A 20,390-nucleotide genomic window follows, 5' to 3' on the forward strand; every position below is an offset into this window, starting at 1 on the left:
GGCATGATGTACAATCTTTGTTCTGTTTCTCCTTGGAAAGTGTTTCTGAAGACCTCAGGCACGGAGACTGTGGGCTGGTCTCACTGGGCCGCTTTCTGTTCTTTCTGGCTGTTCCCGAGGCCTTGCGTTTCTGTTCCGTCTCCACCTCAGGGCAGCTGGCCGCGCTCCTCCACCTTCAGCAGAGCAACGCAGCTTTGATGACTCCGGATTTTCCCCCATTTAAGTAAATACTTTGACCAGTGACCTGTGGACAAATGTGTAATTCAGAAAAATTAATGTAGCCTAAACCAGTCTCATTCTCTTATAGCGTGAAGTTCTTGCCTGTGGACTGTAAAGCTCAACTAGTTTGAAAATGGAACAAGAAACAGCAGGTTCTTCTCGAAATACCGAACAGTCTATTATCTCAGAGGAGGTATACATTTGTCTTTTTACTTCCCTTCCCCTTTGCCACATAAAGCTGAGTTTAAAAGAAATTTGCAGTTTCAGATGATTGTTTTTAATTCTTTAAGGTAGTTTTTAAACCTATTTCCTGCTCCTTTTAAGGACTTAGGAACACTTTGCTCTTATGTGGTAGCAGTGGTGTCTCTTCATTTTATGTATTAGTGAAATTGAGGCTGTTTTTAAAGTGGGTTTCAACTGTTGATTTTTAAAACTCTCAATCCTTACTTATCTTTTTAAATTTAGTTTTTATTGAAGTATAGTTGATTTATAGTGTTGGGTGAATTTCTGCTGTATGGCAGAGTGATTCAATTAAATATATATACGTACACACACATCTTTTTCATATTTTTTCACATGGTTTATCCCAGGATGTTGAATATAGTTCCCTGTGCTGTACAGTAGGACCTTGTTGATTGAGTTTTCATTGAAAGCTTCCCTGGATAGAAGAATAAATCATAGATGAATTTTAAGGCTTAGACATTTTGTCCTCAATATCACATATTGGTTAGCTATTTGTGGTCTCAATATGCATGCTTAAGGACAAGAAAAACCTAAGTTGTTAGTTGTGGTCTAAATTCCACAACGAACGTATTGAATATGTCTTGCATATTATTTAGTTTACCTTTTAAAAAGTTTCTTCCTGCAGGAACCATTGCAGAGGACAAATTTTAAATCCTTCATCTTTGAAACTCTGAGCCTGACACCTTTCTGGAATTCTTTTCGATTTAAAAATATTTCTGTGTTGTCTCTGAACAGATCTGCTGAATAAGTATTAGGTTGCCGCTGGCGACAAGTAAAAGAATACTTAGAAAAAGGCCAGTTGCTGCTTTATGTCCACAGGGAACCTTTGCACTCACTCAGTATAGTCTGTAGGTAAGGCAGTCCTGGCCACCTAACCTCCTCGGCATCTAAGTGGAATGATGCTGGGTACCCTTCAGGCTGAGTGGTAAACCCATGTCACTGTGGGGGATGTGCTCCATTGGCCATGGTGTCCCTGGAGTCGGCTTTGCTGTGTAGTCGTTGGCAGTCAAATGCCACTGAGTTTCACACCCTGAAACACACCTGTCTGACTGGCCCCAGGTTGGAGGAGAGAAGGTTAGGAGCATCCCAGAAACCCCTTCCTGCTCAGACCTCCCCCCACCCCAGAATTCGTGAGTTCTCTTTTCAGTTCTCAGTCCTACCTCCAGAATTCCACAGAACAGCGGGTCCACATCAGAAAAACAGCTTTTACTACTTTGAATTGAAAACTTGGACACAGATTTTGAGGTGGGAAACATCATCATTGAGAGCCACAAAAAATTTGAAAGAATAAAAAAATTAAAAATAGCTCAGTTTGAAAGTTTCCCAGCTTACTGTCTGATTTCCTTTTAGTTGATTGCAGAAGGAAAATGGGTCAAACTTGAAAAAACAACTTACAGAGATCCTACTGGTAAAACAAGGTAAACTAATTTTTTTCTTTTTGTAAAATGCTCAGGATTTGGGTTCTTGGGGTCTCTATTTAGTGTTTGGCATAAAAGTTGATCTTTGCTTCACTGTAAGCTCTGTCTTAAAGAATCTAGTTGAGCTGTTTTAATACCATTCTCAAGTAGATTAGGGTGAACCTAAAACTTTTGGGCCAAGCCTAATTTCAGCTGATAAAGCAGCAGAATAATAACAATACAGGTTATTTCCTTCTCTTAAACCAGTTTTTTCATCTCTGAATTAGAATGTAAGAGAAAACACTGCTGGGTTTGGGATAAAATGTGCAGGCTTATACTTGTTCATGGAAAGGTAAGTTGAGAGGGGAAAGTTTTATAAAGCAAATACCAATTGCCATAAAGAAATGTGGGAGTGGGGAGGGAGTTCCTGGAGTCTGGCCCCTGCAGTGTCTTGATACTGTGCTAAGAAAATTATTTGCAGTCAGATCTGTGCATGAAAAACTTTCCATCATAATTATTTTAAAGGACAAATTGAACATCTTAAAAATAACATCTAAACATCTTAAAAAGAGAAAACAATTATTATAGTGTATTTACTTGGTAAAAAACTGTACAGCCATCTCCAGGGCAGATCATGAAGACAACCTGGTAGTATGAGAAAAGTTCATAAGCTGATAAGAAAATAGGAAATTGGATATATGCTTTTTTTTAATGCTTTTTAAACTCTGCCAAATAATGTGCAAGAAAAGGCTAGAAGGAAAACTGTAGCAAAATATTAATGGCAGCTATGTGACTAGTCTTTTTTCCAACTTTCCTATTCAGCATTTTTTAAAATATCTATCACTATTTTTAATAACAGGAAAGATGTGTTAAAATAAACATTTACTTAGTGAAATAGAAAAAGGAGAATGAGAAAGTAGGAAAACTTTGCTAAATTTAGTATCCAGGTTATATGATATAAATTCATTAATATAAAAACTGTTTTCTACGTGATCAAATAAAAATACCAAATAAAAATACAGAGTTTCTTCATAAGGTAATAAATACATCTCTCATCAGTGTTAAAGTACGTGGACTTGCCAGTGATTTTAACAACTTTTAACTATATGTACTAAAGTGGCAAAAAATAGTAACAACGTCCAGTGTTGGAGAGCTGTGGGGAACATTAAGATGTCCGTAGCACGGTCCAACCCAAGGTGAGAAAGCTGATCGCAGCTCACCCCATCCACAGAGCAGTGAGCCGGCTGTGCAGGACTAGGCCAGAGACGCCAGGAGGTCCGGGCCTCGGTGACATGACAGGTGCATTTACACTTGTGAAAACGCAACCAGAGCTCAGAGCCCAGCCTACCTGGATCAGTTTGGTTCTCTTTCTTGTTGAATTAAGCTTATGACACAAAATAGAGCCCTTGACACCAGCCAGTGTGAAGGGTACGTGTTGATTGTCACCCCCCAGCTCTGCACCTGCTCCCCATCCTCACTTCATCAGGGATGTGCCTTGGAATCACGTGGGACATGTTTCCAAGTACTCACAATTCGGTCTCAACTTCCGGAGACTCCTCCGGCAGAGGGGAGTGGGCTCTGGCGTCTCCAAACTCCACACCGTGAGCCTATTGACAACACATTCCTCCCCATCCTTCCATACACAGGACTCCCTGTGGCCTCCAGAAGCTCTCGTTTGAGACATTAACATCTCATACCTGGTTGTCAGGCTTCAGAGCGCTTAAAGCAGACTACGATTTATACATTTATAAAATACTACATGTACAAAATAAAACTGCAGCTAGAGAATTCTTTGTCCCTCTCTCATTCATGGACGAGGGTATGGAATTGATCTGGGGAGAGATGTTGATCTTATGCCTCTTAATCAGCATTCAGGACAGAGCTGAGCTCACTCTCTGGTGCCCTGTCTACCTCTTGGAGTTGGTTGCCTAGAGGGAAGACAGTGAAACAGGCTTTCCTATAACAAATATTAAAAACAGTAACTCAACTGGAGGGCTTCCCAGGTGCTCTGGTAAAGAATCTGCCTGCCAATGCAGGAGACGTGGGTTTGATTCCAGGGTCAAGAAGATCCCCCAGAGAAGGAAACAGCAATCGACTCCAGTGTTCTTGCCTGGAGAATCCCATGGACAGAGGAGCCTAGCAGGCTACAGTCCATGGGGTTGCAAAAGAGTTGGGTACAACCTAGTGACTAAACAGGTCAACCAGAATCAGAATTCTAAAGCTACCAGAGACTGTTAAGACAACGTACTCTCAGTTCCCTGGTTTTACAGGTGAGAAAACAGTCACCAGGAGGTCGCGACTGTAGGGTCACCTAGTGACTAAGTGGAGACGCGGAGTTTCTGACTCAATTAGGTGGACAGCTCTCCTCTCTGAGTCCCTCTGAGATGATTGGAGCTCTCAGGGAGATTCTTGTTCTGCTGCTAAGTCGCTTCAGTCGTGTCTGACTCTGTGTGACCCCATAGACGGCAGCCCACCAGGCTCCCCTGTCCCAGGGATTCTCCAGGCAAGAACACTGGAGTGGGTTGCCATTTCCTTCTCCAATACATAAAAGTGAAAAGTGAAAGTGAAGTCGCTCAGTCATGTCCAACTCTTCGCAACCCCTTGAACTGCAGCCTACCAGGCTCCTCTGTCCATGGGATTTTCCAGGCAAGAGTACTGGAGTGTAGTGTCATCGCCTTCTCCGTTCTTGTTCTAGGATTTCTAATAAATATCTATTTTGTAGCTCCATTCTGCTCATTTACTTCCTCTTAACCACTATAATGATGCTCCTTTCTCTGCTTCCCTTGTTCCTAGTGTGTTTGGGATGGGACCTTCAGTGCTTCTCCCAGCTATCTTCTTCAGTCTTTAGGACTAACCCTAAGAGACCGCAGAGAGGACTGGGCCAACAGGTGTTCCGTCACTTATGATCTGTATCACTGACTGATCAGAATGGCTTGTTGGTTGGCTTCTTGCTACTAATGGGAATGTTGGCAGCTGTGAGTTGTCATGGTGGTCCTATTGATTGTCACATGTTCATTTTGACATATTTGCCCTTTAGAACTTGGGTACAATACTGAAAGATCTAGTTTACAGAAAGTTTTTTTTTTTTAAACTGGATTAAATATCTGACATTTTTTCATAGAAACGTGGCAAGGTCCAAGCCTTAAGGACAACTGGCTAAAGGGTATGAGGGTTACTCTGAGGAGCAGCTCTTATACTCACTCTCACTGTAGGGAGACCGACATCAGATGTGGACACCTTTCTCTCCCTGGGCCCACTTGGATGTCTTCCTCCTTTTAAATCCAGAATTGTTTGCTTCCTTACCCTCATCTCTAACCACTGCTTTTCTCTATTGAAGGCTTAAGAATGAGGAAGAAATTCCCCAACCCCCTTTAAACAGCAGGATTGTGCCAGTAACAGGGTTGTCAGTACCAGGTTCCCTGAGACAAATAGCTGGTCAGGAATAAGGCCCTAAGAGGGGACCAGGAACCCCTCACCCCACTTGTTCTTCTGGGGAACGTTTTCCTCTTACATGGTATCTCACAAATGCAAAGCAGAGCACTTACCTAAGAGGATTAATTCCTCAGTTAGTAAATAGTAAATTTCTTAAATTGAGTGTTCAGGGTCACTGGTGTTAAAATCTCCCCTGTACACAACTGTCTCAGTGGTTCACATGGCGCAGTGTCCTTTGGAATTTGCACAGGGGCGGGGTTTGCACTGACTGCTTTGTGGCCTTCAAAGCTTGATCATCAGCTGTGCTACTCACCGCAGATCCATGATCCAAACTGAGGTGTTTCAGGTAAATGACTTGCGAGCTAATTGGAAAGCAGCTCAAGTGAAGAGCAGGCTCTCCATTTAGAGGCAGAGGGTTAGATGTAGTCAGCAGTGGATTTCCTTGGTAATTTTTGAAGCTGTGGGAAAGCAGTTGGCTCTTTTTTCAATACAGCTCTTTACTGCGTGGTGTTCTTGGCCATTATCCTCAGCACATGTGCATGCTTTGAACTTGTAAGGTGCTGGTTACACACACAAAACCTAAGAACAGTCTCCTCTTCGACACTAATGCTTTCGACTTTTCTTGTCTGCCCAAACAGAACATGGGAGACCGTGAAGCGGACAACCAGGAAAGGCCAGTCGGCTGACGGTATGAGTGCAGACCTGTTAGAACTCTCCCAAAGCAAGTCCCCACACATGAGTGTGGGAGCTGGGGGTAGGACGGTTTCTTACTATAACCAGGACTTCAGAGCAGGGTTGTCTTCACATGTGATTTTTCATCCTTAACTCTGGTTTTCTGTTTGCAACAACTAAATCCAGCTTTCTTTATAAGTAACTTCTGGTTCCTGTTACATAGGCTCAGAACAGTGTTTCTGAAGGGAAGATGTAATCCCATTCAGAGCCAAACACAAGTCAGTGTAATTTGAAGCTACACACTGTGTCTAGACGTGTTACGACTTCTAGAAATCCCCTTGTGTTCTGGACAGAGCATCTGGGTGAGAGCCTTTAGTCTGGAAATCTTACTTGGCACTACTACGTGCTTTATAGTAGTGACCACTTGCTTTGAGGAAATGAGGCAATGAATTAGGAAAAGACTATTCGTTCAGTCCACCTTCCCTTCCAGGCATGAATGCTTTGGCTACAAATATCCCAGAAACAGTCCTGAAAACCACCTCTGGTCTAGGGGAAGTTGGGCAATAGGTCTTTCTCGTTTTCCCCTTTTATTTTTCCACTTTGTTCTGGGTTCTGGTTTTCCTAGAAGCAGACAGAGTAGCTGCTGCAGCTGCTGTGTTTTCATGCTGGGGAAGTGAGAGGAGCTGAGTGGTCCTCCTGAACAGTTGTGTTTTCCAGAATCCAGTGGCCTTTGGGTTTGGTTTGGTGTGAAGGCCAAATAACTTGGGAGAAAAGGCCTTTCTTTTATCCTAAAACAATAAAGCTCAGTGTAGCTAGCATATACTATGAACAATGGAACTTACTCTCTATTGGTGAAAGGAAATCTTAAGAGCACAGATCAGCGTAACTTCAGTGGCCGCCTGGCTGCAGCTGAGTGAGAAATGGTCTCCACAGAGGTTCATGGAGACTGAAATTTTGACTTGGACCCTGGGCTAAATGTTTACTTCTAGTTGTGATATTATTTTAAAGAAATCGTGACAATAAAAATCTTTTATTTTATAAAATAAAGGTTTATTTTATAAAAAAGAAAATTAAACAACATGGAAGTGTCATTATTTTTTCCTTGTTTTTCTTAATTAGAATAACTTCCAAAGTTAACTGTCAGTATTATAGCTTAAATTAACTTCCTATTACTAATGGCAAATACAAGAAAGACTTTAGTTGCAGTGTTTCTTAAAAGATGGGCTTTCAGTTAGACTGCTCTAGACAAAAATCACTGGTGTTGCTGACCTTCCACTGGGGTTTCCCTGGTTTTATTTCCTGCTGGCAGGTGTGGCAATCATCCCTGTGTTGCAGAGAACCCTTCACTACGAATGCATCATTCTGGTGAAGCAGTTCCGACCCCCAGTGGGGGGCTACTGCCTAGAATTCCCCGCGGGTGAGTAACAACACTGGGTGGAGAATCGCCCCTGGGGGACAGTGGGACTAAGCCCAGGCAGAGCCTGAGGACAGTGGTGGTTAAATATTTAACAGCTTTTCATCTGTCCATGTGGTTTCAAGTAAAAACCACTCGTGCACTGAAGTACCTCCAGGCCACACCCCAGTGATCCGCAAATCCAGAGAGGTGTCACAGCTCACTTTTCCAGGCCACCTGCCCTCCTCTTAGCAACATTCTTTCTCATTCTTTCTAGCCTCTTTTGAGTCATTGCTTTTCCTTAATTTGTCAGAAGTATTTCATTTTCCATCACTCGCAATCTGCCTCTGGCAAATTTACACAGTAACTACGCCCAGCTCTTTAAAAACTGAATGGAAAAGATACCATGATCCTCCCATACCTAAGCAGGCCAAGGAAATTGTCTTAATTTCAACTTGAATATTTTTTCAGTTGTTACAGAAGGTATCTAAAATTGAATGCACTACATATTGTAGGACTTCATTGGGTTGTTTCCGTCTGAAGAGATGAGGTCTCATTTCTTGTTAGTGGTGAAGTTCTATATTTTCAGTGCATCTCATAACACATTAAGTAACAGGTTTATTTTCTTTCTCATTTCCTTGCCATTTCACTGAAGAAATAACTTTAAAAGTAATTGAGGGACTTTCCCTGGTGGTCCACTGGTTAAGAATCCACCTGCCAGTGCAGGGAACAGGGGTTTAAGCCCTGGTCCAGGAAGATCCCACGTGCTGTGGAGCAGCTAAACCCACGCACCACCTCTTCTAAAGTCTGTGCGCTCTAGAGCCCTGGAGCTGGCAACAAGAGAAGCCACTGCAATGAGAAGCCCTCGCCTGAAACTAGCTGCTACTGCTGCTACTAAGTCGCTTCAGTCGTGTCCGACTCTGTGCCACCCCATAGACGGTAGCCACCAGGCTCCCCCGTCCCTGGGATTCTCCAGGCAAGAACACTGGAGTGGGTTGCCATTTCCTTCTCCAGTGCATGAAAGTGAGAAGTGAAAGTGAAGTCGCTCAGTCATGTCTGACTCTAGCCACCCCATGGACTGCAGCCCACCAGCCTCCTCCATCCATGGGATTTTCCAGGCAAGAGTACTGGAGTGGGATGCCATTAGCCCCCAATTGCTGCAAATAGAGAAAGCCCACGTGCTGCCATGCAGACCCAGTGTATCCAAAAATAGAACCGATAAGCCATTTTAGTTAAAAGTAATTGACTAACCCATGTTCACTTTTTCTTAGCATTTTTAGAATTCCTTTCAGAAAAAAGGACTTGCTATGCTGCTGTCCCCCTCCCAGTGAACTAGTGCTACCTGCATCCTCCCCCACCCCCAACCCCACGCCAACCCGCGCGACCTTTGCTTCCCTCCTTTCCCATCTTCTCCTGCCCAGGAGTCATTAGCAACTGGTGATTCCCTACAGGGCCTCCACGTGGCTCTGAGGGAGGAAAGCAAGATGGGTAACATTGTCCCCATGTCTGCGCCGTGGTCACGTGACTCGTCCAGAACCCCGCCGGCCCGCACCCATATGAATCCGCCGGCGCAGGAGGTCGTGCTGTACCGTAGCGTTGACGCTGAGGTGCTCACAGAAGCATCTAGGGCTAAACACGAGAAGCAGAACCTACTAAATATGCCCAGAGTGGTGTTCTGCCTTTAGTTTTTCTATAATGGATCAGAACCTGAGGCAGTTTTATCTGCACGCCCACTTTTCCCAGACCTGTTGGTTCTTGGCACGTGGCTCAGCAGCAGGGGGTTCCCTGTCCCGCCTCTCACGTGCCTGGGACTTGCAGGTCTCATCGATGACAACGAAAGCCCGGAAGCAGCTGCTCTTCGAGAGCTCGAGGAGGAAACCGGCTACAAGGGCGACGTTGCTGAATGCTCTCCAGGTTCGTGCTGCTGCCACAAAACCAGCCCAATGGTCGATTGTTCTGGATGTGAAAGGATTGAGTCTTTGGCTGTTCTTTATGTTGGGAATTTAGATGGCTTCTATTTGGCTAATTCCCTGAAGACAAAGCCTAGATGAAGGCTAGTCATCTGTAAGTGAATCGCGTCCCCCCTCCCCACCAGGAGAGCACAGCTGAAAAAAAGGTGACCGGAAATTGGAGAAAAATTAGGGTGCCTTTCAGGGTTTCCACATTCTAAGCTTTATTACCTATCTCACCTACATGCCACACTTGTTAGTAGGGGACTTTATTGATGTGGTGAAAGGATTTTACCTCTAACCCCTCAGACTTAGCAAACTTCCCTCAAGAACTCGGGGGGAAATGAGTAGTGATTACACGTGTGCTTTGCAGCCTTGCAGCAGCGTGTGTACTAAGCAAATAGGAGAAACTAGTTCTCTTGTGTGACTTCCATGTTAACGAGTCGCAAGCTGACTCTTCCTCCAGAGACAGTTCAGTGATGAATGACATCTCACTAGTGCCGGGAAAGGTGACCTGCTGCCTCTCTCCCCAGCTGTATGCATGGATCCAGGCTTGTCAAACTGTACCGCACACATCGTGACCGTCACTATCAATGGAGATGACGCTGAAAATGTAAGGCCTAAGCCAAAGCCAGGTACGTGTGGACTGGCTGCGTTGACAGTGGTTGTGCTGCACTGAGTATCTTTTAACATGCTACTAGTTTGACTTTTATTAACAGAATAATGGTCTTTTCACAGATGCTTCATCAGTACACTTGGCTATTTTTCACATCTTGTGTATTTAGCACTTTTCTCACAGCACATTCTTGATTTTTATGCTTTATATAAAATGTTAAATTATGTATTTCATGTTTTCTGTATGGGGTTTATTCCCACTTAAGAGCTACGGACCTTAAATAGTAAACAGTGAACATTTTCAGAATCACTCTGATTTCTGTCTCCCATCTATTGGAAGACTGGCAGGAATGCTGTGGCACAGCACCACATTAACTATCCTTGAGTTCCATGTTTAGTGACGCTTTGGGGAAATTCTTTGCCCTGTGTTTCTCAGCAGGCTTGGATTCAGAGGCCATAATGCCTGTCATTTCCACATGCTCTCCCAACCCCGTGGAGGGTGGTGGCGACACAGACATCACCATACTTCATGTGTCAGAGTGGAGGTCTTCCACTTCCCAGCCCTTTCAGTTCCACAATGTTGCCAGTTTCCCATCGCAGCTGATTTTAAGTGCTCGATTTTCAAACCAGCGGAGGTAACATGCTGAGGAAGAGTTTGGCAGTTCCTCAGAGTTACACATGGAATTAGCCTGTGACCCAGCAATTCCACCCCTAGGTGAATCCCTGGAAGAATCAAAAGCAGGGGCTCCAATAGATACGTGATTCAGCATCACTCACAATACCCAAAAGGTGGAAACAACCCGAGTGTCCATTAACAGAGGGGTATACAAAATGTGGCCCATTCTAACAGTGGAATATTATTCAGCCATAAAGCAGTGAAGCAGGCTGATACATGAAGCTTGAAAGCACTGTGCTCAGTGAGATTAAGCTGGACACAGGAGGGCAAATATTGTGTGATCCCACTGTGTGATTAGCACGTGTGGTACCTTAATAATATTATCACACAATATTTGCCTTATTGGCAAATACATGTGTGATACCGTAATAATATCACACAATATTTCCCTTATTGGCAAATATTGTGTGATACCTGTATATTATGATACCTACCTGTTTCATAGAGACAGAAGGTGGAATCAAGGTCACCGAGGAGTGGGGGATGGGGAATTCTTATTCAGTGGGCACCACCTTTCTTTTCTGGATGATGAAAATGTTCTCATGATTGCACAGCAATGTGAATGTGTTCAATGCCACTGAATTAGTACCTTCAGAAATGGTCAAATTGGTAAGTTTTATGTTATATATATTTTAACAGTTTAAGAATACATATACAAATGTGTATATATATCTCACAGAATATGCTTTAAACTTGGCTATGAAAACATTTGATTTGGAGAAGAATAACATTGTACTGTTGGGATTTTTTTTTCCTTTAACCATGTTTATAAATGAAATTAGTAGAGACCCAGGTTTCTGTTAAACGCTTGTAGCCTTGTCACATCTTGCACAAAAGCCATGTGGTTTGGCACTCTGGGCCTTGCTGAGATGTCCTCTTCTGTGTGTTTTCAGGGGATGGAGGTACGTCGTCCCACCCCGGGGGCTGACCTTGTGCACCGCGTGTTGCGGCGGGAGTGGCTGAGGCATCGTGAGTTGCTCTAGTGGGCTCACCTGGTGTCTGGCTCTGTTTTCACTTGTACTTTGTTTGTTTAGAATTTGTGGAAGTAATTTCCTTACCAAAGAATGACCTGCTGAATAGACTTGAGGGTAAGCACTCTTGATTATCACCTGACTTTCTCTGTTTTTCCCACCCCTAACCCCAACAAATGGGGTACTAAACATAACTATTTCCTTGTTCTTCCTCATTAAATACCTAGAAACTGTTCTAAAAATACCTAGAAACTGTTATAAAACTGCAAGTGATCTATGATGTCTCCTTTCCGGGTGGCAGAGCATTTGAAAATAGAAAAACATTCCATGTCAAGTCAAAGTCATGGCCACCGTCACTGGCAGCACAGCTCTGAGGCCCACAGGTCAGACTGGGTTGAGGCTCAGCTGACTGTGTATTAGTTACAACTTGGAACAAGTCCCTTAGCTTTTCTCATTAAATGAGAACAGTAAGACAGCCCCTGCCTCTGAGAAGGCAGGAGTAAAACTAAACAGGATAATGCTGCCACACAGATGCTGGAAGGTTATGTTCTGTTTTCTTTTTTTATATTAGCTAATATCCCTTAAAAAAATTCCTTCCTTCTTCTTTCCAGCTAACTTCCCTTCCAGCCTTGTGGGGGCGGAATATTGAGGATGGTGGAGAGGAATCTATAGATATAGAAGTGGGAGGGGCAAAGAAAGCCCCTTTACTAGCCAGCTTTACTAGCATTACAATATAGTTATCATTATTTATTCATATTCAGCAAGTTACTTTTGGGAAGTGGGCTAGAAGGCCTTTGGCGCTGTTTGCTATGAGGATAGTTTTCAGAGTTCCCCCACCCCCAGCCCACCCCCAGCTGGCACAGATGAACAAGACGGAACCCTGTCTTTGAGGGTCAGACTGTCTCTGAGCTTGTTCCTGATCAAGTGGCTGGGAAACAAGGGGCAGATTGCCATCTGAGTAAAACAGAAGTCCTCACGAAAGCCCCTTGAGGTCTGACTCTGAGACCTCACTCCAGTCCCTCTGAATGCACAGCTTCACCTCCACGTGGAACACGTGTGTCCCTGACAGTGGAGAGAACACGTGAGTCATCATCGCTGGGTGGTTTAGAGCGGCAGAACCCTGCAGTGAGCCATCCACGAGGTGATGGATGGATCTGTGAACTTAAAAGCTTCACTGTTTTCACATTAAAATCATCACCTGGCTTTTGTGCTCTTCTGTCTTCTTTTTCTTGTTCCAACTTTTCCTTGTTCTTGTCTCATGCTGGAGACATAATCCTGCTCTTACATCCTGCATTCTTCCACTAGAGTAAGATCCCTGAAGGCAGAAAGTGTCTTGCTCATCCCCGTTACCACAGCACCTAGCACAGGAATGGCACACAAGTGGCTGCTCAGTGAACGCTGGCTGACTGGGAAGGGGTGTTATTATCCGTTTTCGACTTGGTTATCTGACTTATGCTCTTCACCTCCTCCAGCCCTGATAGCTGAAGAACATCTGATGGTGGACGCCAGAGTCTATTCCTACGCTCTGGCATTGAAACACGCAAACACGAAGCCGTTTGAGGTGCCCTTCCTGAAGTTTTAAGGACGAAGGACAGTAGCCGTCCTTTTGTAAACAGGACACCAGGCCTCCTTCACTGAGACTTCATAATCAGCTTAGTTGTAATGGAGATTTGAAATTAGCTTTTTCTTAAAATAAAACAACACAGAATGCATGTGGTGGTATGGAATTGTAATTACAGGTAAGCTGTAGCCATCATTTAAATGCTAGACTCCAGCTCATATTAACAGAGAACACAAAATGCTGGTATGTTAAATCCAGCTGTTAAAAAAAAAAAAAGCTCAGGTATTACTTTTCTAATCTAATCCAGGAGATACATAGGAAAATAGTCCTGAATTCCAAATTAGATCATTTCTTCCCAGTCCACACTAAAAACTATGTATGCAAATAACCATTTAAGGTGTCAGGTTTTTTTTTTTTAAAGCCACATCTGTATAAGGACTTTCTTATACTCTCCTGAGTTATCTACTATATGGAATTAATCCACATAGCAGAGGAGATTAAAATAGGAATAACATTTGTGATAAGCAGATGTTTCCACTTAGCTGTCTGTACAGCCACCTACCTGCTGGAGGTTGACCAGCTCTTATATAATGAAAAATAGTTGACTCATTAATGAAAATACAGGGCTCTGCTCAAAAGCACGTGTATATACTTTAGAACCTCATTTCTTATCCTCACCTCAAAAAGTAGTTTCTAAAAACCGTATCGCTAGTATCAAGATTTACATGATTTGGGGCACTGTCTTGGTGGCTCAGATGGTAAAGAATCTGCCTGCAACGCAGGAGACCCAGGTTCAATCCCTGGGTTGGGAAAATCCCCTGGAGAAGGAAATGGCACCCCACCCCAGTACTCTTGCCTGGAGAATCCCATGGACAGAGGAGCCTGGTGGGCTGCAGTCCATGGGGTCACAAAGACTCGGACCTGACTGAGCGACTTTGTTTCTTTCACTTGGTGTTGAACCATGAGTGTAGCCAGCATGGCTAGCAAGTATGTGTGTTCTTTAAAGGAAAATACGGGGGACTGTCTCTGGCTCGCGTCCCGCCACTCCCCATCCTCAAAGTCCACCAGTGTCTCTGGCCATCTTCTTACCTCTCGAGCTTGGCTCCCGTGTGGCCTCCAGCGGCTCCAGCATCACTGCCTGTTAGGTGCACAATTCTCTGGGTGGTTCTCATTGGCTACCCCTGAATCTTATTTCCAGCCCTGGACCCAGAGGTCAGCCAGGCCCCTCATAACCATATAAAATCAGGGGCCTAATGACAAAAATGCCAGAATATAGTTTGTCTACAGGTTCACTGTCTTACCTAGAGGTATTTTTATGAGCAAAAATAGATGTTTATATTGTACATCCTAAACAAGAATGGGAAGAATTGTGGAACCAGTGAATATGTACCATCTCCTCTCTGTTTGTATACTATGAAGATTCAGCCCCAACTAGTTGCTCTAATGGTAGCCTTCCCCCAGTACCTTTAAAAAAAAGTCCTTATTTTTAATCATGGGCATCATGATTCTCCGGAGACTGTAGTCCTTTCCCTTGAGGACTCAAGGCTCTTGTTACTCCTTCAAAATCAGGAGGCGCTGAGGGATACAGAAAATACACAGGCCCAAGCAGAGACCACGTCTCCAAACAGGCCCACTCTTGCAAGACCACTCCCATGGCTCTGATAAAGCTACTCTAAAATGCTGGTGCAGGGGAGAGACTTGTAACCCACCTGTCCTTTGCGTCTTTTCCTTTTCCTAAGGGCACAGTTTAGAAGTGATAGCCCTAATGCAGTTTATGTTCTCCGTATCAAAGGCTATGCTTTGGAAATTTGGTCAGTTTGAGAAGTGGCAGTATGTTTTCACTGGCTGGCCCTATGGTATCAGTATTTACAAGTTGAAAGTTTAGATTAAAAGCAGTATTTCCACCTTCCCTGGGGATAAACAACTGTAACACTGGGTCTTATTTCCATGGTTACAGTGGTCCAAGGCCCCCAGGAGATGCTTTCCAATCGGCATACCTACTGTTCTATCTGCCTGTATTTTCTCTGCCTCCTTGCTCCTGAAATTAGTTGGCTTTGTGATCCTCAGCTAAAGGAGATAAGCTTCCTGAACTTACTAAGAAAGTCAACCATGACAGAAAACCATACTAATGAGAAAGACATCCTTGAAAAATTAAGTTTGATCTTTTTGGACAATAAAAAAAGCACAATAAATAAAAATGAATTACTTATAAGAAAAACTGTGCTGCTTCAGATAGAGACTGGGACACTGAGAACATTTTTTCCCTGTTCTTTCCAAATGTCAGTCACAAAACTAAGTGCTATTTTGTTGGTCACTGTCCCTCCATATTTTTAGGATACAACTAATACATTTGCAGTAGATATCTCAGGATGAATTTTGTATGAATACGATGGATCTATACAAGTAATCTTAGAAATCTTTTAATATCAGACTTTATTTTTCCAACACAACTGAAAGTTTTATTAAATAAAATTTTATTGTCTACTGTTTACACTCATGTTGCTGCTGTAAAGTACAACAACATACACAAATTCCTAGCATGAATTACTCGTCGTTCACCCCCCACTGAACTACAGACATTGCTTGAGAATTTGATGTTTGCTTTAGAAATTTAAGAAAAAAAAAATTGGGGCATATTATCTTGAAGAGTATTCTCAAGTGACCTGTTGGAATTCAAAGGCATAGCCAATCCTGCAGAACAGCACTGGCTGTGTTGTCCCTAGGAAGAAAGGGGAGTGGAAAACAAGCAGAGGAACTGAACGTGGTTTCTGGTGACAGATGGACTGAAAGCTTGATTCTGCCCACCTGGACGGAGTGGCTGCTTTGCGGAGGAATAAATAAAATGGGGGAGGGTGGGAACGTGGATACTATGAGTTAAAAAAGTATAAAAAGTAATTATATCTAAAATATAGATTAGATATAAATGCTCCAGAACTCGTTAAATAAGCTCAAAAATACTGGAAAGTGGCAATCTGAACTACATTTATTTTTAAACAAGTGGGGGGAAACTGAGTATTTTGAATGTCATGTGCAAAACTGATCCACGTCACCATCTCACCGTCATGACTGAACATGGCAAGGCGGGTACACTGGTTTCCAGCATCACAGGCAACACTGCATGTATGTATTTTAATGAGTAATGTAAACTTCAGTGTTAAGGCAGCTGGTACTAACGCTGCACACAGGCTTAGCTCCGTGCCCACCTCAGGAATGGGATGGTCAGCACTTGAAAACAAACTGAGAGAGAAGGAAAGGGGAGCCAGCATTATCTGAAAAAAACAATGCATCCAAATATTTTTCCTTTCACACACACAAAAAGAAATATTGGAACACTTAGAAAAACAAAGCACCCATCCCACCAACTTCAGCCTGTTCCTTAACAAATATTTCAAAATACTGATAAATAATAGTGACTGCAAGCAGAATTCCAGTGCCAGAGCCGATGGCCCCGAGGAAGTCGGCCAACACTGACAGGGCGCCGATGCATAAGCCCCCAAATGCAGCTGCTGTGGGGATGTACCTGGAAGACAAAAACCCCGAGTCAGGCGGAGCAGCAGAAGGGTGAGCAACTAAAGGGAGCTGTCCGCAGTACTGACGGCTCGTCTGGGGCCACCCAGTTAACATGCTGATGAAAACTGATGAAGGGCATGATCGGGCTCCCTTATTTCAAGAAACCAGTTAACAGCCAAGAAAGGCAATACATGATTTTCATGCCAGAAGAGGAGAATCCTCAACTGTCACTTCAGTATTGGAATATTTAATATTGTTTGTAAGTGAGTAACCTTTTACCTCCCTCTTTTAGATAAACAGTGAATTTCAAAATGTTTTCCTAAGTAGCAAATTTATGTGATAAGATTTGGATGATCTTAATTCAACCCTGGCAACATGTTGGAATCACCTGGAGAACTGTTAAAAATAATGGGACTGTGGGACTTCCCCAGAGGTCCAACAATTAGACTTCTGTCTTCCAATGCAGGGACATGGGTTCCATCCCTGGTGGGGATATTAAGGTCCCACAAGCCTCAGAGTGCAGCCAAAAATTTAAAAAGCAATCAATTGTATTTAAGATACTCCAGACAGGGAAAAAAAAAAAAAAAGGACGGGGGATGGGGAAGATGGTAGAGGAAACAAGAACCAGAGAATGGTAACAACTAAAGCTGGGTGCAGCTGGGACCCAGAGGTTCACTTTACCATTCTCTATAATCCAGTCCATGCTCTAAATAAATAAAATACCAATGCCTTTTCAACAACCGCTTCTGGAACATGTGGCTATCTACATGGAAAAGAAGGAATCTGGACCCCTTTCTCACACCAAACACAAAAATTGGCTCAGAGTGGTCACAGATATCAACATAAGAGGATAAAGTTTTGTGACCTTGGTTTCTTAGCTAAAACACCAATAGCAGCACAAAGCAGAAATAGAAAAACTGAACTTGATCAAAATTAAAATCTTGTGCATCAGAGGATGCCATCAAGAAAGTGGGAAGACGACCCATAGAATGGGACAAAATATTTGCAAATCATATACCTGACAAGACACATCCAAAATAAATTTTTTTAATCTTACAAACCCAGAAACAAAAGATAACCCAATTACAATTTTTAAATATGCAAAAAGATGGAAGAGACATTTCTCCAAAGAACATACTCAAATGGCTAATTAACACATGAAAAGATGCTGAATATCATTACTCATCAGGGAGAAGCAAATCAAAACCAAATGAAAAAGGAACACACCTATGAGATAATACTCATACCCACTAGGTGGCTAACATCAAAACAAGAACTAGTGCTGGTGAGGACATGCTCGGAGGTGGCGGGGGGCGGGATGCAGAATGGGGCAGCCGCTCTGAGTCTGGCAGTATCTCAACATGTTCAACACACTGTTGCTACATGACCCAACAATTCCACTCAGCAAAATGAAAACATACATCCACACAAAACCTGTACAAATATGTTCACAACAGCATTATTCATGACAGCCAAAAAGTGGAAACAATCTGGATAAACTGAACACAGTTATAGCTATACAAGGGAATATTATTCACAAAGGATGAACCCTGAAAATATTACACTAAGTGAAAGAAGATATTCACAAAGGATTACATATAACTTCATTTATATGAAATGTGCAGAACAGGCAAATCTATAGAAAATAAAAAGCCTGAGGCTGGGAGTTGGGAGGGCTGGGCAGAAATAGGGAATAACTAAATGGGTACAAGGTTTCTTTCTGGGTGATGGAAATGTTTCTAAAATTGTAATCATTACACACTCAAAGTATACCAAAAACAACCCACTAAACCATATACTTCAAATGACTACATTACAGGATATTGGAATTATATCTCAAACAAGTTATCAAAAAATAAAAAACTGTTGCCTGGAACCCACTGCAGACAAAGTAAATCACAACTTGTACAGGTGGGATAGCAATAATCTTTAACAGCTCCCAGGTGATTTTTAGTGCAGCCAATCAACAATGGGAACCTCTGACCTACAGCATTTAACAAAGGGTGAGTAGTGAAAGGAACACAATTTCAATTAAAACAATAATTCAGGTGTCTATTTTGATGTGGAAAATAATTCAATTTTGCATTAAATTTTTATTCTTTTGTGGTAAGCAGAGGAAAAATGCTTCAAATATGAACTTAAAAATTGTAATATCTGGCAGCAAATGAAAGCTAGATCAAAAAGCCAAGTACATGTGTACTGTATGTAATACCCTCTCCCCTGCTCCCCTCCTCCTATCAAACACTGGTTTGAACACAGGTTCCTTACCTATTAAGCTCATGAACCATGGAGGTATCTCTGTGGCCCCTCATTACCATTTGTTGTTCTTTAAGCTGTTTAGCTACCTGCGAAGAGAAAAACAATTTTCAAAATCAAACTCTATTTTACTACCAGGTTCTATGAGACGTGATTTCCATATATAACAAGTAAAGTATAAGAAGGCTGAAGTAGGCACTGTCCTAACACCATTCCCTGGCTACGGTGCTGCACAAGCACGTTACGTGTACCTTAAGCTGAGGTTTCCCAACCTATTTTTTGTCACCTCCATAAAGGGAACTAAGGAATAAGACTTTGTTGGGCTTTGGAAGTTCACAAACCATTGTAAAAATCTAAGAATTTTTCACTTTCCAGGAACTAGTTTTTTTTTTTTTTTTCAGGAACTAGTTTTTAACTCCTTAGCGGTGACATTACCTCATGAAGAATGTATGAATTAAGAGTTTAAATTACAAAAGTAAGTGTATCAACTATCATTTGATACCTAAAAATTATGAATTTTTTCATTTTCAAATAAACCAAATACTTACATCTTTTGCTGAGGAACCAGACACCTCTATCCACGTCTTAGAAAAGAATGCACATGATCCCAACATGAAGATGATATAAACCACCACGTGGACAGGATCCTCAAATATGGCGCCCATGGACTCAGGAGGAGAAAGGTAGTAACAAAGGCCCCCCACTGGGTAAGAGCGAGCGGGTCCTCCCCCACTGACATCCTACAGAGCAAGAATAAAAAGCATCAACGGTCACATTTCTGTGACTTTTCAAACTCCTCAGAAAGTATGACAATGTCTTAAGCTCAAAGCACCTACAATTTATGATTCTATGTAACTTAAGGATTTACATTTGTATCTAAAATACCTTCACTCTTACAAAATTCAGTTCAGTTCGGTCGCTCAGTCGTGTCCGACTCTTTGCGACCCCATGAATCACAGCACACCAGGCCTCCCTGTCCATCACCAACTCCCGGAGTTCACCCAGACTCACGTCCATCAAGTCAGTGATGCCATCCAGCCATCTCATTCTCTGTCGTCCCCTTCTCCTCCTGCCCCTAATCCCTCCCACATCCGGGTCTTTGCCAATGAGTCAACTCTTCGCATGAGGTGACCAAAGTACTGGAGTTTCAGCTTTAGCATCATTCCTTCCAAAGAAATCCCAGGGCTGATCTCCTTCAGAATGGACTGGTTGGATCTCCTTGCAGTCCAAGGGACTCTCAAGAGTCTTCTCCAACACCACAGTTCAAAAGCATCAATTCTTCGGCGCTCAGCCTTCTTCACGGTCCAACTCTGACATCCATACGTGACCACAGGAAAAACCACAGCCTTGACTAGACAAACCTTTGTTGGCAAAGTAATGTCTCTGCTTTTCAATATGCTATCGAGGTTGGTCATAACTTTCCTTCCAAGGAGTAAGCGTCTTTTAATTTCGTGGCTACAGTCACCATCTGCAGTGATTTTGGAGCCCCAAAAAAT

General features: G+C 42.8%; 2 protein-coding genes across 4 annotated transcripts in view; one reads left to right on the plus strand and one right to left on the minus strand.

Moving 5' to 3' along the window:
* NUDT5 (nudix (nucleoside diphosphate linked moiety X)-type motif 5) overlaps positions 1 to 13,513 on the plus strand; it is a 20,259-nt gene extending 6,746 nt beyond the window's left edge. For both annotated transcript variants that reach the window (XM_010854092.1, XM_010854093.1), the window contains exons 2-10: positions 308 to 412; positions 1,813 to 1,880; positions 5,930 to 5,979; positions 7,273 to 7,380; positions 9,175 to 9,270; positions 9,839 to 9,940; positions 11,490 to 11,498; positions 11,631 to 11,684; positions 13,040 to 13,513. In XM_010854092.1, coding sequence (XP_010852394.1) covers positions 353 to 412; positions 1,813 to 1,880; positions 5,930 to 5,979; positions 7,273 to 7,380; positions 9,175 to 9,270; positions 9,839 to 9,940; positions 11,490 to 11,498; positions 11,631 to 11,684; positions 13,040 to 13,149 — 657 coding nt within the window. In that variant the 5' untranslated portion in view covers positions 308 to 352 and the 3' untranslated portion in view covers positions 13,150 to 13,513. The remainder of the gene's footprint in view (positions 1 to 307; positions 413 to 1,812; positions 1,881 to 5,929; positions 5,980 to 7,272; positions 7,381 to 9,174; positions 9,271 to 9,838; positions 9,941 to 11,489; positions 11,499 to 11,630; positions 11,685 to 13,039) is intronic.
* A 2,011-nt stretch (positions 13,514 to 15,524) lies between these two features.
* The window catches only part of SEC61A2 (Sec61 alpha 2 subunit (S. cerevisiae)), a 23,382-nt gene continuing 18,516 nt past the window's right edge, over positions 15,525 to 20,390 (minus strand). Inside the window, exons 8-10 of one of the 2 annotated variants that reach the window (XM_010854095.1) lie at positions 19,443 to 19,634; positions 18,907 to 18,983; positions 15,525 to 16,648 (exon numbers count right to left, since the gene is read on the minus strand). In XM_010854095.1, coding sequence (XP_010852397.1) covers positions 16,462 to 16,648; positions 18,907 to 18,983; positions 19,443 to 19,634 — 456 coding nt within the window. In that variant the 3' untranslated portion in view covers positions 15,525 to 16,461. The remainder of the gene's footprint in view (positions 16,649 to 18,906; positions 18,984 to 19,442; positions 19,635 to 20,390) is intronic. The other variant, XM_010854094.1, reaches the window with a different exon arrangement.

This window comes from Bison bison, unplaced genomic scaffold (genome assembly GCF_000754665.1).
Source record: "Bison bison bison isolate TAMUID 2011002044 unplaced genomic scaffold, Bison_UMD1.0 scf7180017864337, whole genome shotgun sequence".
NCBI classification, from domain to species: domain Eukaryota; kingdom Metazoa; phylum Chordata; class Mammalia; order Artiodactyla; family Bovidae; genus Bison; species Bison bison.